At 40.9% G+C, this 14371-nt stretch overlaps 1 protein-coding gene across 1 annotated transcript in view; it reads right to left on the bottom strand.

Annotated features, from left to right (window-relative positions):
• Myrfl (myelin regulatory factor like) overlaps positions 1–14371 on the bottom strand; it is a 126705-nt gene that overhangs the window by 66930 nt on the left and 45404 nt on the right. The window contains exons 3-7 of the mRNA XM_046430657.2: positions 12123–12190; positions 11775–12027; positions 10965–11056; positions 5330–5480; positions 1406–1601 (exon numbers count right to left, since the gene is read on the bottom strand). Coding sequence (XP_046286613.2) covers positions 1406–1601; positions 5330–5480; positions 10965–11056; positions 11775–12027; positions 12123–12190 — 760 coding nt within the window. The remainder of the gene's footprint in view (positions 1–1405; positions 1602–5329; positions 5481–10964; positions 11057–11774; positions 12028–12122; positions 12191–14371) is intronic.

Below are 14371 nucleotides of genomic sequence, written 5' to 3'. Positions count from 1 at the left end.
ATGGTAGCCAGGAAGCAGAGAAAGAGGAAGGGGAGGCAGGGTGGGAGAAAGGACCAGGGACAAGGAAACATCCCTAATGGCCCCAGTGACCTACTTCCTCCCACCATGCCCCACCTGCCTACAATTTCCACCACCTCCTAGTAGTCCATTTAATTACTAATCCATGCAATCGAGTATCTCATTGGGGATGTTAGAATTTTTGCAGGTCACACCCCACTCATGGACACTGTTGCACTGAGGACCAAGCCTTCAACACATGAGCTTTTGGGAGACATTCCAGATCCCAACCATACCACTGTATTCAGTAACCAAGCCTCATTTTAGGATATCCCATACCCAAGCCCAAGCTGACCATCAGAATGAAATATGTAGATAATGAATACTCGTGCCTGCTAAGGAGCTGGCTATGAAGTGATAATTTAATAAATACCTTTTGACTGCTCAGAAGTCATACTACCTGAATTCTAAACTCAGCTCTGTCACTTACTTACTTGAATGGATTACATAACATCACCAGGCCTCAGTTTCCCCTCTATTAAACCATGGAAAAGGGACACTGTCTAAATTAGTGGTTCTTTGGTTTTTTGCAGGGATTGGGGATACTAGGGATTGAACTCAGGGGCACTCAACCACTGATCCACATCCCCAGCCCTTTTTCATATTTTATTTAGAGACAGTGTCTCACTGAGTTGCTTAGTACATCACCGAGGCTGAGGCTGGCTTTGAACTTGTGATCCTCCCGTCTTATTCTCCTGTGCTACTGGGATTATAGGCATGTACCACCGTGCCTGGCTGGTTCTTTGTCTTTTTTAAAGTCAGACTTCTCTTAGAGAATCTGGTAAAAACTACGAGTCTACTCCATATGAAAAATGCACCAGCATCAATAAGAATAAAATAATGAAGAATAAATTAAATAAAAATAAAAGTAAAAGCAGGACAAGATTTATACACTGAAAACTACAAAAACTATAGTCTGAAGTGATGCTGTGCCAGTGTCTGAGCTCAGTCTTCAGAAATTGGCAGGGTCCACTTCCTGTGTCTAGGAAAACTTATTCTTTAAACCCATTCACCATGCAGTGAGGGAGTGCAAACTATCTCTTAGAAAGATGGAGAAAAGCTAAGACCCCACAGCTACAGTCCCATTTGAGCTCCAAACTGTGGCCAGCCCAAATGTGACAGGCATGTGAGTGATCCATCTTGGAAATGGCCCAGCTGAGCTGCCCAGCAGACGACTCCTGAACAGAGTTGTCATAAAGCCAACCCTGGACCAAGTTGCCCATTTGTAGCCCAAATAAATAATTATTATTTTAAGTCAGTTTTGAGATGGTATATTACGCAGCAATAGATAAATGGAACACTTAATAAATGTTGACTGAATTATATTAAGCTAAATTTAAAAATTTACCTTAATTCCAAAAGCTTTCAAGTAAAACATTTCTATTGGCTTTAGGCCCATTTGGGTTTTAACAAATTTTGGACTTCCCCAAACTTGGATGTGAATGGTTATCTGAAAATGGTTCTTCTTTTGGCAAACAAAAGCTTCATCTGCTGGCGAGAAATTAAATCCTTTGTCTGTGACAACTTGATAGCCCACATCAGGTCTATGAAAAGAGGAATCAAAAAAACCAATTTTACAAATATTTTCTATACATTTTCTTTCACTGATGATATCAATTGTAAAAACATTTCAAGAAAATATAGTGTTGGAGGTGCCTTTTGCTATATTTAATCAATAGATGTCTTGAATTTTTACTGAGGAAATGAAAATAATCTTTCAAAACACAGTGGGCTCTCTCCCAGATTTTTAATCTTCTTCTCACAAGGAAGCAGTTCAATTATTGCCAAATAGAAGCACTGTTTCCTTAGACTCCCTATCCCTTTTGTGCTTTCTAAACCCTTAATTTGACTCCACAACACAATGCAAAGATGTAGGCGAAAAGTTGAGAAATCACCGTGTTACTAGGAATATCTGGTATAGAATTAATTTCTTTCCTCCTTTAAAAAAAAAAAAAGTCTCTTCAGCTCTGCCATCATTACTCAAATGAGTGAATATTAAGTCCATTGGTACAGGTATGAAAAAGCAAACTGGTCAGAATTACCAGGAATAGTTTTAAACCAAAGTCATCAAATCCAGTTACTCTGCTAACTGGAAACCTGTTTTTTAATAGAGTATAGTCATTTCCTTTTTATTCTCCAATCTGGTAATAGTGCTAGAAACCTACCATAGTGACTTTCCTTGTTGAAGAAGGAATGGGATAATGCCCACATAGTTAATCAGACTTTTGCTTTGTTTGTTTTATCATTGCTACTTTTTAATTTTTTTTTCAATTTTTAGTTGTAGATGGACACAAATACATTTATTTATTTGTTTTTATGTGGGACTAAGGATGGAACCCAGTGCCTCATACATGCTAAGCAAGTGCTCCACCAAGGAGCCACAACCCCAGCTCCTCATGCTCTTTTTTAATAGCAATCCTTTGAGTGTAAGATGTTTAATGAAATATTCTAAAAATGTTAATTCAAAGGAAACAAATTAAGTGTGTTCATTATGAAGTAGAGAGGAGAATATAAAAGTTGGTGAGTTTTTTCCCATACAGGTTGTAGATATGGAATGATTTTTAATTCAGGGTTCCTAAATATGGATTTCTTTTCTCAGGAAAGAAACTTGAGTACTACGGAACCATGAGTACTACACTACTTTGTGGATCTTTGCCTCCTGGGATCTCAATTTGGATGGCTGCCATTATAATAACAACATAGAGTTTCTAAATTTTACTCTAGTTCCAGAAACAGAAACCATTATTGGGTTTTGCAGGAAAAGAATGTTCATGTTCTTTGTAAGTTAAGCACCTCCTCAATGGATCAAGTCACTGAGTCATTGACTACCTTCAGTAGCTAATAAGTTAAAGGCTTCACAATCATAGTGCCCACCAATAGCAAAAGGCAAATTCATTGCATGAAGAATTTGATAAACCTGTATGTGTTAGGCCATCTGCGAAATTTATATTGAGCCAGGTTTCTAGAACTAATCTGCTAATTTACACTCTAAGGCCTTGATGGATGGAATTGTATAAACTTACTATTAAGGGTAATAAAAAAAAAACTGTCTTTGTTTGAAGAAAAAAGGAATTTTTTTTTTTTTTTTGTGATGTTCCATGCTTAACTGTCAAAAATTCTGAAAGAAGAAGGTAAGGTTTATACCCCAGACATGATCATTAGTCTGTAATTTAAGAAAGCCTGAATCAACCAACAAGAATTATACTGAAGATGATTCTGGGCCTTAAAGGCCAATCTCTGATTATAGAAATCTACCTGAGAATGCAATTATTATTATTTGGGGGGAGGTGTATATACCGGAGATTGAATCAGGGGCACTCAACCATTGAGCCACATCCCCAGCCCTATTTGCATTTTATTTAAAGACAGGGTCTCACTGAGTTAGCACCTCACTGTTGCTGAGGCTAGCTTTGAACTTGTGTTCCTCCTGTCTCAGCCTCCCAAGCCACTGGAATTATGGGGCAATTATGTTTTTGACATCAAAAGTTAAACATCAAGTCAATTAAACTGACTTTTAAAAAACTGTTTTATAGCACAACTTTGAAACATCATTCAGAACTAAAGTTAAATACATTTTAATCCCTAACTCCATTGCTTTTACATAATTTAGGGAGATATTTTGTAATATAGTCTACATAATTATCAAAGAAAAAACAAGTGATTTTTCTCTCTCAATGGCATGACTAGTAAAATCAAGAGAGCCTGAATTATAATCTGGATAAATTTGCTTCCTTTTTGCTTAGGAAAAGTGAGTTATGGCAAAGTATTCAAAATAAAATTGCCTCTCTACCTTTGAATTGATATCATCTCTGTTTTCCCTTTTTTCCAGTTTGTTGGAGCAGAGATAAGCAGTTCAAACAAAGTTTTAAATAAATCTCTTCAAGTAAAAAGAGAGAGATAATACCTCAAAGATCAATCAACTCAGATGCATACAGATGGAAAAGTATTAAGGGTTTTAAAAATCATGTGCCTGTGTAGGACACTATCATACATTGGTACTAATGCTTCAGAGAGAATGTGGATTGTGCCCCAAGAAAATCAAATAAAGATTGAGACTCAAAACCAAAACCCATAGCTTCATACTTTCATTTTCTGATCTCACACAATAGCAAAGATATGAAGTCATGACATTTCAATTATACAACAACTGGTGTCCTTTGCCTCCTATTAAACACACCAACTCCCAGGGCACCTAGCCACTGAACTGCATCCCTAACCCTTTTTATTGTTTTATTTTGAAACAGGGTCTCACTATGTTGCTTAGGGCCTTGCTAAATTGCTGAGGCTGGCCTCAAATGCACAGTCCTCTTGCCTTGGCCTCCCTAGTTGTTGGGATTATAGGGGTATTTAATCAATAGATGTCTTGGGATTACAAGGGTGTGCCTGTAATCACACCCTGGCTTAGGCTTTGTTTTAAGAGAAATATTTCTTCCTTCTAGTCCAACATAAACATCTTAATGATAAACTTTGCTATATTTGAATTTGGAAAATACCAGGAGGTCTTCAAGTTTATCGCTCAATGTATCTCATTTCATATTATATTTATTACTTCAAAATCCTATTTTTTTAACCATTGACTTTTTTTTAGTGTTTCAATAAGGTATTTATAACGAAGGAAAATAACAGCAGCCTTGGGTTGATAAATTATACCCTAAGGAATAAAGAGAAGCATGTTAAAAAACAATAATGCATGAGTGCACATTTATTTTTTTAACTGTAATGTTATAAAATAAGGTGAAATTTTTCTAATTTTAGGATAATTTGTATGATTTGATTTCAGTCTCTTAATATAAAGAAACCACCAACTATGGTTGCAGGCTAAACATTCAAAATATGCAATGTGTTGACAATACTGATTTTAGAGTTGGTCATTGGATAACAACTTTATGTGACCCCAAAAATGTCTTTTGTGGTATTATAAATTAACTGCTGGACTAAATGTTAGTGTATTGGGAAAACTCAATCTTCCAGCTTTTAGTTTAAACTGGGCATGAGATCCCAGAAAGATTCCCTCTCTCCCCAGCATTTAGTAGGTAAATTATAATGAGTTAGAGTTATAAGTCTGGGTCCTGAAGGCCAGAAGCCCATGTTCCAACTATCCTTCAGCCAGGATGCAAAACAGATGTATGACAGACACTTTCTCATTGACCCATCCCATTTGATGGGGTGACACCCAAGCCCAAATACTTGGGTTCAGTACTGAGATCCAGCACTGCCCTTCCCCCTCAGCCTCTAGCCCTCTACCCCCCCAGGCATTGGGGAGGCCACTTACAGTTTTTCATAATGACTGTTTAATAAACTATGCCAAGGAACACTTTGGTATGGCTGCCACTTCAGGGAAGGAGAGCACTGGTCTACAGGCATCCCATTCTGTCCCTCGCCGTCAAGGTCCTGTACTTCATTGTTGTGACTCCTACCTGTCACTGCAAAGAAACAGGTGAGTTAGATTCTTCCTACTAGACTCTTCTTCCTAGACTCATAGACAGCTGCATGGCCATGTGTGAGGCAGAGTGACCTTGGGACAGGTGTCAAATGCTTGGAGGCAGGAGGCATGTTGCTGCCTGTGTCATCATCAGTAAGACAAGTAACTTGAGATCAGTGACCGCTATGGGGAGGTGGTGGACACTTGTAGGAAATTTCATCCTTAATATCAATCTACTACTTCTACCATGTGATTCAGAGAAGTCTTATGTTCAGCCCTAGGAGGGTCTAAATGGATCAAAGTAAATATTTAGTACTTGCATCAGAGGTGGCCACGTGGGCTAATCCAACCCAAGCAGAGTAGATCTCAGCACTTTGGGAAATGTGGGTTCAAAGATGCTCGCTCTTCTCCATGAAGTTTGAACCCATGAGATAACATGTCCAGGAGCTGCTGGCACCATTTTGGAACATGAGGGAAAAGCCCATCTGGGAATGAAGTTATGCCAGCAGAAGCAGTTAATAAAGAGGCGCACCTGGTCAGATGATTTGATTTGAGTTCTGTGATCCAATTGTACCCTCCTAAGTTACAGGAGCCAATAGAGCCACTGGTTTTAAAGGGTTTGTTTTGTTTTGTTGCTCTTTCTTTCTTTTGCTTTGTTGCGTATAAGGCAATTTGATGTTTTTGTTTTTGTTAATTGCAACCAATACCCTAATTTGTTACAGGTCTTGGTGGCACCAAGATTCTGTGACTTTAACCACCCTTTTGAATTTAGATGAGTTGTTTATTCACTTACTATCTTACTTCTCTCCATTGTAGAATTGAAATTAAAATGTGTGCTGCCCATCTTCCAAGATAGAGAATAAAATGATAAAGTGAAAACACCTTGAGAAGTTCAAACCAAGATAAAGTAACAGAGTTCTTGTTAGCATGTAATATCAACTCTATGAAATTGCCACTTTTGTTCATCAAAAATGGTCAAATAACAGCCTTTTCACATGATGACCACTATTTTTGAATAATCCCTGCAAGCTCTCTGTCTTAATTTGAATATGCCTCCCAAACTGTGCAATTCAACCTCAGATTGTGTTTATGTAAAATGCTATTGGTACATTTTCTGTTTCCCTTTTCTTCTAACACCCCCTACCATCACTCATGCCTGACGTCAGGAGAGAAAGGGAAACAGTGGGCGTTGGTATGACCAGGTGCAGGCTGTCAGCAATAACCCAGAAATAGGACATTAACTTCTATTGAATGTGCCACTTAGCCCAGAGCTTGGGAAATGCAGTAGCAAAGGGCTGGGTTTTCTTTTGCTCATCTAACTCTTCCTTTCTTTAGGCTTCTATTGAGGTCTTCTTGAAATAAGTAAATCAATAGACCTGCTTCCAGTTGCTTTTGATCTCAAATGTCACAGAAAATGAGATATTCTTGGCGTATCATCATCAAATGTCACCTAAGTGAAACATGTATTTTTTGGTTTTTATAAGGCCAAATCTCCCATGTTAGAGAGATTTTGGAAAATCCTGAAAAACTTCTTCCCATCTAAGGACATTGGAGGTGGGCAAAGCTGGGATCTTCTCCTTCCCTCACTCCTCAAAAAGCTACCTGGCCTAAAATCTTTTTGAAAAAGTAAATAAATAAATAAAGCCCTTCCACATTTCTGCTTCCATCAAATTCAGAGAAAGGGGGAAACCAGTACTTCCTTTCTTCTTTCATTTCTCCTACAATGGAGAGAAGGTCAACGGAGAGTCAAAGGGTTTGAATCACAACTACCTAATGGCTGAACATTCCTAAGAAAATGATTTAAGCTGAATTTCCATGTCCTCATGTGCAAGGTGGGAATAGCCATATATACCTCCCAGGGGTGGTGTAAGGATCCCATGAGGGAATAATGTCTGTGAAGTGCTTAGTCCAGCAACTGCTACCACAGCATTTAAACAACACTGCCTTTGGATATGAGTGTCCCTGTCATTATCACCTATACTTGTTGCAGCGAGGGGACTCAGATATGCTTGGGAAATGCTGCTTGGCCTCCACATAACTCTATGTAACTATTGGCAGTACTTGGCCACAAACCAGCTAACACAGCCAGCTTCCTACTCAAGCCTGGCAGCAAGGTCAGTGTGCCCAGGTACAGGGCCAAAGGCCAGCTCCACTCCTCCAGACACTGATAGGGAGGGTGGTCAGGGGACTGGGACTATTGGCATCATCCTCAGAAATCATAGCACTTCCTGCCCTGCCTAACACAACAGCAAAGGTTTCAAAACAGTAAAAGTGACACAGTCATAGCTTTCCTGTGAGCTGTTTATCAACTGGTAAGGCCCCAGAGACCACAGGCCCACGCTGAAGTTCCAGACAGAAGCTGAGCCTAATGCTGGGACTTATTATTACTACTAACAATAAGATTGATTTTTGTATTCATGCAAGGTCCCAGACATTTCACCTAGTATTTCACCAGCTCCTAAAGTCATCTCCAAGGTGAGGATCCTTTTCTTTTTCAATAAACTTTTTTTTTTATCTGAGTATTTTACATATAAAGAAAAGTACACAGATCATGAGTACACAATTTTATTTTCTTATGAAATGAATTCTGTGTAATGACCATTTTATCAAGCAACAGGTTGCTTCCAGACCTCTAGGAGACCCCCCCCCCCCAAAGCCCTTCTTCCAGTAATTTCTCCTGTCAAAAACTGATAATTGTCCTGAAATCTAACCGTACAGAGGAGTTTATAGAAATGGAATAATATGATATGATATGTTCTATTCCAGGTCTACTCTCGGGTTGGCAGATATGCTTGAAGAGAGGCCACCAAACATTTCTAGAGTGGTTGTGAAGCAAGGTTTCTTAATCTCATTAACCAGAGTAGAAACTGAGATTCTAAGTCCTGACAGCATTTGCCCTGTGTCATAGCTGCTGAGTGGAAGAGCTAGGGTTTGAACACTCCTCTGCCCTTCATGCAAGATCTCTTGAGAAAACCTAACACAGAGAGAAACAGAAATGTGAAGGCAGCAAATGCCTGAGTCCCACCCCGTGGAGGAAATGGAAAGCTTGCCTCTGACGCCTTTCAAAATATTGTGTGTACTTTGCTCTAAACAAATCTCTGAGATAAGTGGAAATTATAATTATCATTTGATAATCAAGAAAGATTATCTGAGAGTTCCCAGATGCCAGAGACATGAGACAGGCACTTTCCTGATTCTAGAGGGTGAACACAGCCAATGTACCTCTCATCATGGGCCAACGGCTCTGGCTTTGGAGCTGGAAACCCCTTTCACATTTGAGGTTCAAAACATAAGAAGGCTGAAGCCTCTCAGGGAGACCTTGAACCTCTTTTATTTGGTTGAGTGAGGCCAAGCACCAGCTAACAGGAGCCTGCCCACAAGTGGTTTTCTCTCTAAGCAAGATTTTACATCTGCTCCTACCAACCCAAGAATTCTACATTCAGACCTCAATAAATGGGATCTTGGAACCCTTGGCCAACATGTACCTCTTAGGAAAAGATCCAGAAAAGCCTAAATGATTGATTTAGAAATCTCCCATTAATAATTGGCAAACTTTCTGCTGCTTATAAGACTGCAGAAGTTCCCCCCTTCCTCTCTTACTGTGTTCTTTTCCCAGGACCTTGTAAAAACTCCTATCCTCTGCAACATCAGTGGGAGATCGCCACTAAAACTTGTGCTAAAAATATAAACTGTAATGAAAACATGGCATTTGGATTAACTAAGTCTTTGCCTTTGTCTCCCTGCCTCCCTCTGGCCCTGGGAACCTGCTCATTTTCATTCTTGAACAGTTGTCTGGAACCAATTATCTTTAGCCAGCCTTTTTACTGACCTTTAAATGGGACTTCAGGGTTTCCTATGTGTTGAGACATTTCAGTTACTCTCCCAGGACTTGAAGATGGTAAAAAAAAAAAAATCAATGCCCTGTCTGGGACGGGCAGCAGAAAAACCATCACAGGATGGAGCTTAACTCTGGGAGTGGCCAGAGCAACAATCCAGTCTGTTGAGGAAACTCCTGGAAGGTTTGAGTGACTTGCCCCGTATCCCCCAGTGAGCTGGTGCATCTGGAGGAAAGTGAACAGATGGTTCCCTTGTCTGGCTAGGAACTTGTTCAGGCTTTATGTTTAAGAATCATAAAGAAGCTGCAGGCTAGATGCAGGGATCCCTGAAGAAACTAGGGTATCCTTGCTTAGGAAGGTGGACAAAGAGCTCTATGTCATCAAAAGGTGGGGCTTTACTTAGCATTTTGTTTTTCTAGGAGGGAGGGGTTAGATGTCGGTTATGGTGGATCCATGTAAAAGGTGGATCCATGTAAGAGGTTCACCTTTTACAAGGCTGGGTACCCAGCACAGTCATGACATAGCACTCCCAGGGAATGGTGATATGGGGGATTTGGCTGAGGGGGTGACATCATTGTCCACTGAAGGACGCCCCCAGCCCACGCTGAAGCTGAAGCCAGACATCCCTGAAAGGACCAGCTCCAACCAGGGGTGGCTAAAGACAAAGGAAGCAACGTCAGGTGGTGAGAAAGCCACCTTTCAGAGTGGTGTAATCCTCTAGAGCTCAGGGACAGGAGTAGGAGTAGGAGCCCCAAGAGGAAAACTTGTTGTCCTGGCCAAGATGACTCATGGGGAGAGAAGAGATTCCTAATCCCTGAATTTGGGGCACCGTTCACACTGCCTGCATATGAGCATTTACAGTAACTAACAAATTTGGCCTGGAGTATTATACTTTTCCCTAGCAAATGCTATGGCAAATGCTAAAGAAAATTCTGAAAGTTCAAGTCCTTAGACTCCCAAAGACCAGATTGTTCCCAACTTGATCAGGTCTCTAAGCTCAAAGCACAATGCATCACATTTTAGATTTAAAAACAAACAAAAAAAAAAAAACCAAGCTGACCACTTGGGCCTCAGATGGAAGACTTCTAAGATGATTTTACATAACTTCAAAGATCAATCAGAAACCTGCCAATGTGGTTTGAGTGCAAAGAAAGTTCAACTCTCCATTTTCCTTCCACTGGAGAAATACTCTAAAGTCTTGCTTTTTGGAAGGTCATCTGTGAACCCATAGTATTGGCCTCATCTGGGTACTCAGGTCTCAGACCCCAGCTCAGATGGATTGAGTCAGAATCTTCATTTTACCAAGACCCCTGGGTAAATCTATGCACATTAAACTTGAGGAGAACTGCACTCAAGAAAGCAGTGGGCACACCAGCAGGCCTGCAGCCTGTCTTCTTAGACACATTGTTCCTGAAATTGAAAGACTGGCATTTCACTTGCACCAGAAGGTCAACCTTTCCTGGGAGCACTTATGTGACCCCACCTGCATGAAGAACATCAAGAAGGAAGAAATTAACTCCCAGAGCCTATCATTGCCCTCCGTGAGAGAGAACATAATTTTGTAGGATTGCTCAAAGGTTTGTAAAAAGCTTTGATCCAATGGCTAAGACACTGAGGGCTTTGACTTTGTCACAGCCAGATTTGCTCACATGGTCTGGAGTGGTGGGCCCACACTCTGCAGTCCTCTGAGTCATCCAATATCTGTGTGTACTTTCTCTTCTTGGCTGGAGGCAACGAGGCTCTAAAATCAAGGAACCAAAAGGGAGGTTAGGCTTCTCTGCTCAACATGTTACATTAAATCCCACTTAATTTCCCAGGTCTCTACTCTGGACTTTCCTAAGCCTAATGCCTGTTAGTTAAGATGACTTGAACCCTACTAGTCTGAAACTTAATTTTGTTTTATCCAATGAACCTGATATTCACCTCCCTGAAAAAAAAAATAACCTTACAACTTTCAAAAGGCAGAGGACTCAGAGACTTCAACTACAGGTGCAGGTTTTACACCTGAGCATGTTTTCAATGTAGAGTTTTACCACGATTTTTGATAACTCTTCCTCTCTCTGCCACCTTCTAGACCCAGAAGACGGAATAAAAAGGAGAAAAGCAAAAGAAAAGAATATTTCTTAATGTTTGATTGACAGTTTTCTGAGAGCTCATTTACAAATCCCCTTGAGTCGTCTGGCTGAGCCTGCATAAGCACACGGCTCCCTCCGCTACCTGGAATCTCCCTATAGATTTCTGACATTTCAGCTTTTTGTTGAATGAGGACCTTGGTTTTAGTGGGTTTTTAATTAAAAGACTTTCTAAGCCAAGAACCCGGGCCCCGCCGTGGCCTATCTGCGTCTCAACACTGCCATCTGCTGGAAAGGCTCGGGCTGCCGGTTCTCTACGTCACAGGGCAGCGGGCTGCTCTGAGGCTTCCTGCGAGGTCTCTTGTAACTAAATATCTTGAGCTTTACCCGGAGACGTGGCACAACAGCTGCTGATGGTGAGAACAACTTGTCCCCAGATGGGAAGACCCGGATTGGTCCTGAGCTGGATGACCCGTGTTTGGGTAGCAGTTGTGAAAGCTGCCCGGGGTTCCGCCGGAGTCGCTCCTTGCAGACGTGCTCGGGTGCGCAGGCAGCATCCCAGGGGCAGCTGCAGCTCCTGAGTGGAGGAAGGTAGCCCGATTCTGCACAACTGCAGGCCTCAGGGTCCAGGAGCACGCGCCTAGGGGAAGACACAATCAAGGGCCTAGTTTTCTTGCTATTCTGAGTCCAAGAATAGGAACAGCACAAGATGTGCGGCAGGTGGGTCGCACTCACCTTTGACCTGCGGAGGAGAGCAGGGGTCTGATGCAGAATAGGGTGGGGTATCTGGGAGCTGGCGTTGCCTGAGGATTAGAGACATGGGTTGCTTTTGTTTTGTTTTGTTTTACACTATTCTATGATACTTTTGTCAAGAACAGAGGCAGCCCTCAGTGAACAGAATCCACGTGATGGTTCCAGGTGAATCCGGGGGTTGAGGAGCAAAGCCCATCAGAACATGCCCAGTGTCCTGTGTCGTGGCTAGGTGACCCAGGCTTTGAGTTCCAGTTTTTGTACTCCCTAACTGTGTATCCATGAACAAGTACTTAAGTTCTCCAAAACTCCATTTCCCCACCTACAAGACGGCACCAATTATTACACCTGCTTCACAGTGTAGTTGTGAGAATTGAGATGATGTCCCTAAAGCCCACGACATAATACCGGGAACAGAAACGGTGTTCAAGAAAATTTAATGAGTGTCATTTTGTTCTGGACATGCTTACACCATAAAGAGGGCTGCTCACACTGTTTGGGCTAATGCCATTTTTTTGCAGTGGCTTTCCATCTATATCTGAAGAATCCCAAAGTTTTTGGAAGGAGCTCACAGGTTTTACAAAAGAACATTTTGTAAATATTTCTGGTGGAAAAATAATCACTTTTTTCTGTTTTATATATCAAGGTGAAGTGCAATTTCATTTTTCACCATGAAAACCTCTGTTATGAAAGACCTACGAGTTCTTTACAGTCAAAACCTCTTATTCTACCTCTCACACAAGCATCACCACCTCTGCTAGATTCTCTTGCTTGAAGAGTAAGCTATATTGTTTTTCCCAGTTGATTAAGATTCCAGTAAAATACAAAGAGAAAAGTTTGTTTTTACCATTTACTAGAAAAGTTGACTCCTCCAACTGATTCCTTATTATTTATTTACTCCCTACTAATAAGGGATGAAAAAATATACATTTACTTTCCTATAAAACACCATCCAAATAAATGCAAATACAGAAGCATAAACACAAAAGGATATAGAGAACTTGAATAGAGACCACAGCAGACCATATTTAAAAAATAGGGTAGGTAGTGGACAAATAGGATGGGTGGGAAATGAATTAGCAGAATGGAAAAAAGCAAAAAATAAAAATGCCTGGAGATTGGGAATGACATGGGAGTCAACGATAAGTAACCCAATCAAAGAGGACTCCAAAAAGCCCAGGACACTAGAGGTACCTGGAGCCTCTTAAGTAAGGGATAAGAGTGAGGCTGAAAACAGAAAGCTTAGTTGAAGTTTTGATTAAGAAACAATTGGGCTTTTAGATCAGCTTCCCCACCCATCACTCCAACATAAGTTGAAAAGGTTTATTCTTTGGAGAAATGGAACCAGGGACACAGTAGTACAGGGTGACCAGGCACAGTTAAGACCAGCTGCTGGCTGAATATGAAGGGATGCATTAAAAATCTAAATGTAGCCAAGCACAGTGGCACAGGCCTATAATCCCAGTGGGTTGGGAGGCTGAGGCAGGAGGATCACAAGTTCAAAGCCAGTCTTAGCAACTTAGTGAGGCCCTAAGCAACTTAGCAAAACCCTGTCTCAAAAGATAAAAAGGGCTGGGGGTGTTGCTCAGTGGTTAAGTGCCCCTGGGTTCACTCCCTGATACCACCACCAAAAAAAATCTAAATGTAGAACTGTGAGACCCTTCCTCAATTCTGCTTTGCATGCATCCAAGCAGATTTCCCAAAAAAGAAATTGGAATATCATTCTCAAGAAAAATTATTCAGGGAGGGAAGAAAATATTTTGAAGTCACCAAGGAATTTGCTAACCCTTATCTGATCACTCTACACTGAAATCCATCCTTTCATAATAATGGTGAGCACACAGAACTTCTTAAACAAGAACAAACATAAAAAACCAGATATTTTCAGAAAGCCTTTAACCCTAAAGACAGAGAACCAACAACTAGATAAATACGAATGCAAAAGAATCAGCAGGGATTGTGGCTCAGCAGTAGAGCACCCTGGGTTCCATCCCCAGCACCACATAAAAAATAAATAAATAAAATAAAGGTGTTGTGTCCAACTACAACTGAAAAATAAATATTTAAAAAAAAAAGAATCAGCAACTGCTCTGATATGGCTCCTACCAGACCTGATTTTCCCAGAAAAGGGGAAAAAACTATTAAAAAAAATACTGCCAGGCGTGGTGGTACGCGCCCATAATTCCACCAGCTTGAGAGGCTGAGGCAGGAGGATGGAGAGTTTAAAGCCAGCC

Source organism: Marmota monax, unplaced genomic scaffold (genome assembly GCF_021218885.2).
Source record: "Marmota monax isolate L192 unplaced genomic scaffold, Marmota_monax_Labrador192_F-V1.1 WCK01_AAM20220418_F8-fsc00056, whole genome shotgun sequence".
NCBI classification, from domain to species: domain Eukaryota; kingdom Metazoa; phylum Chordata; class Mammalia; order Rodentia; family Sciuridae; genus Marmota; species Marmota monax.
Note: the sequence above shows the minus strand (reverse complement) of the source record. Positions and strands in the feature narration are given on the sequence as shown.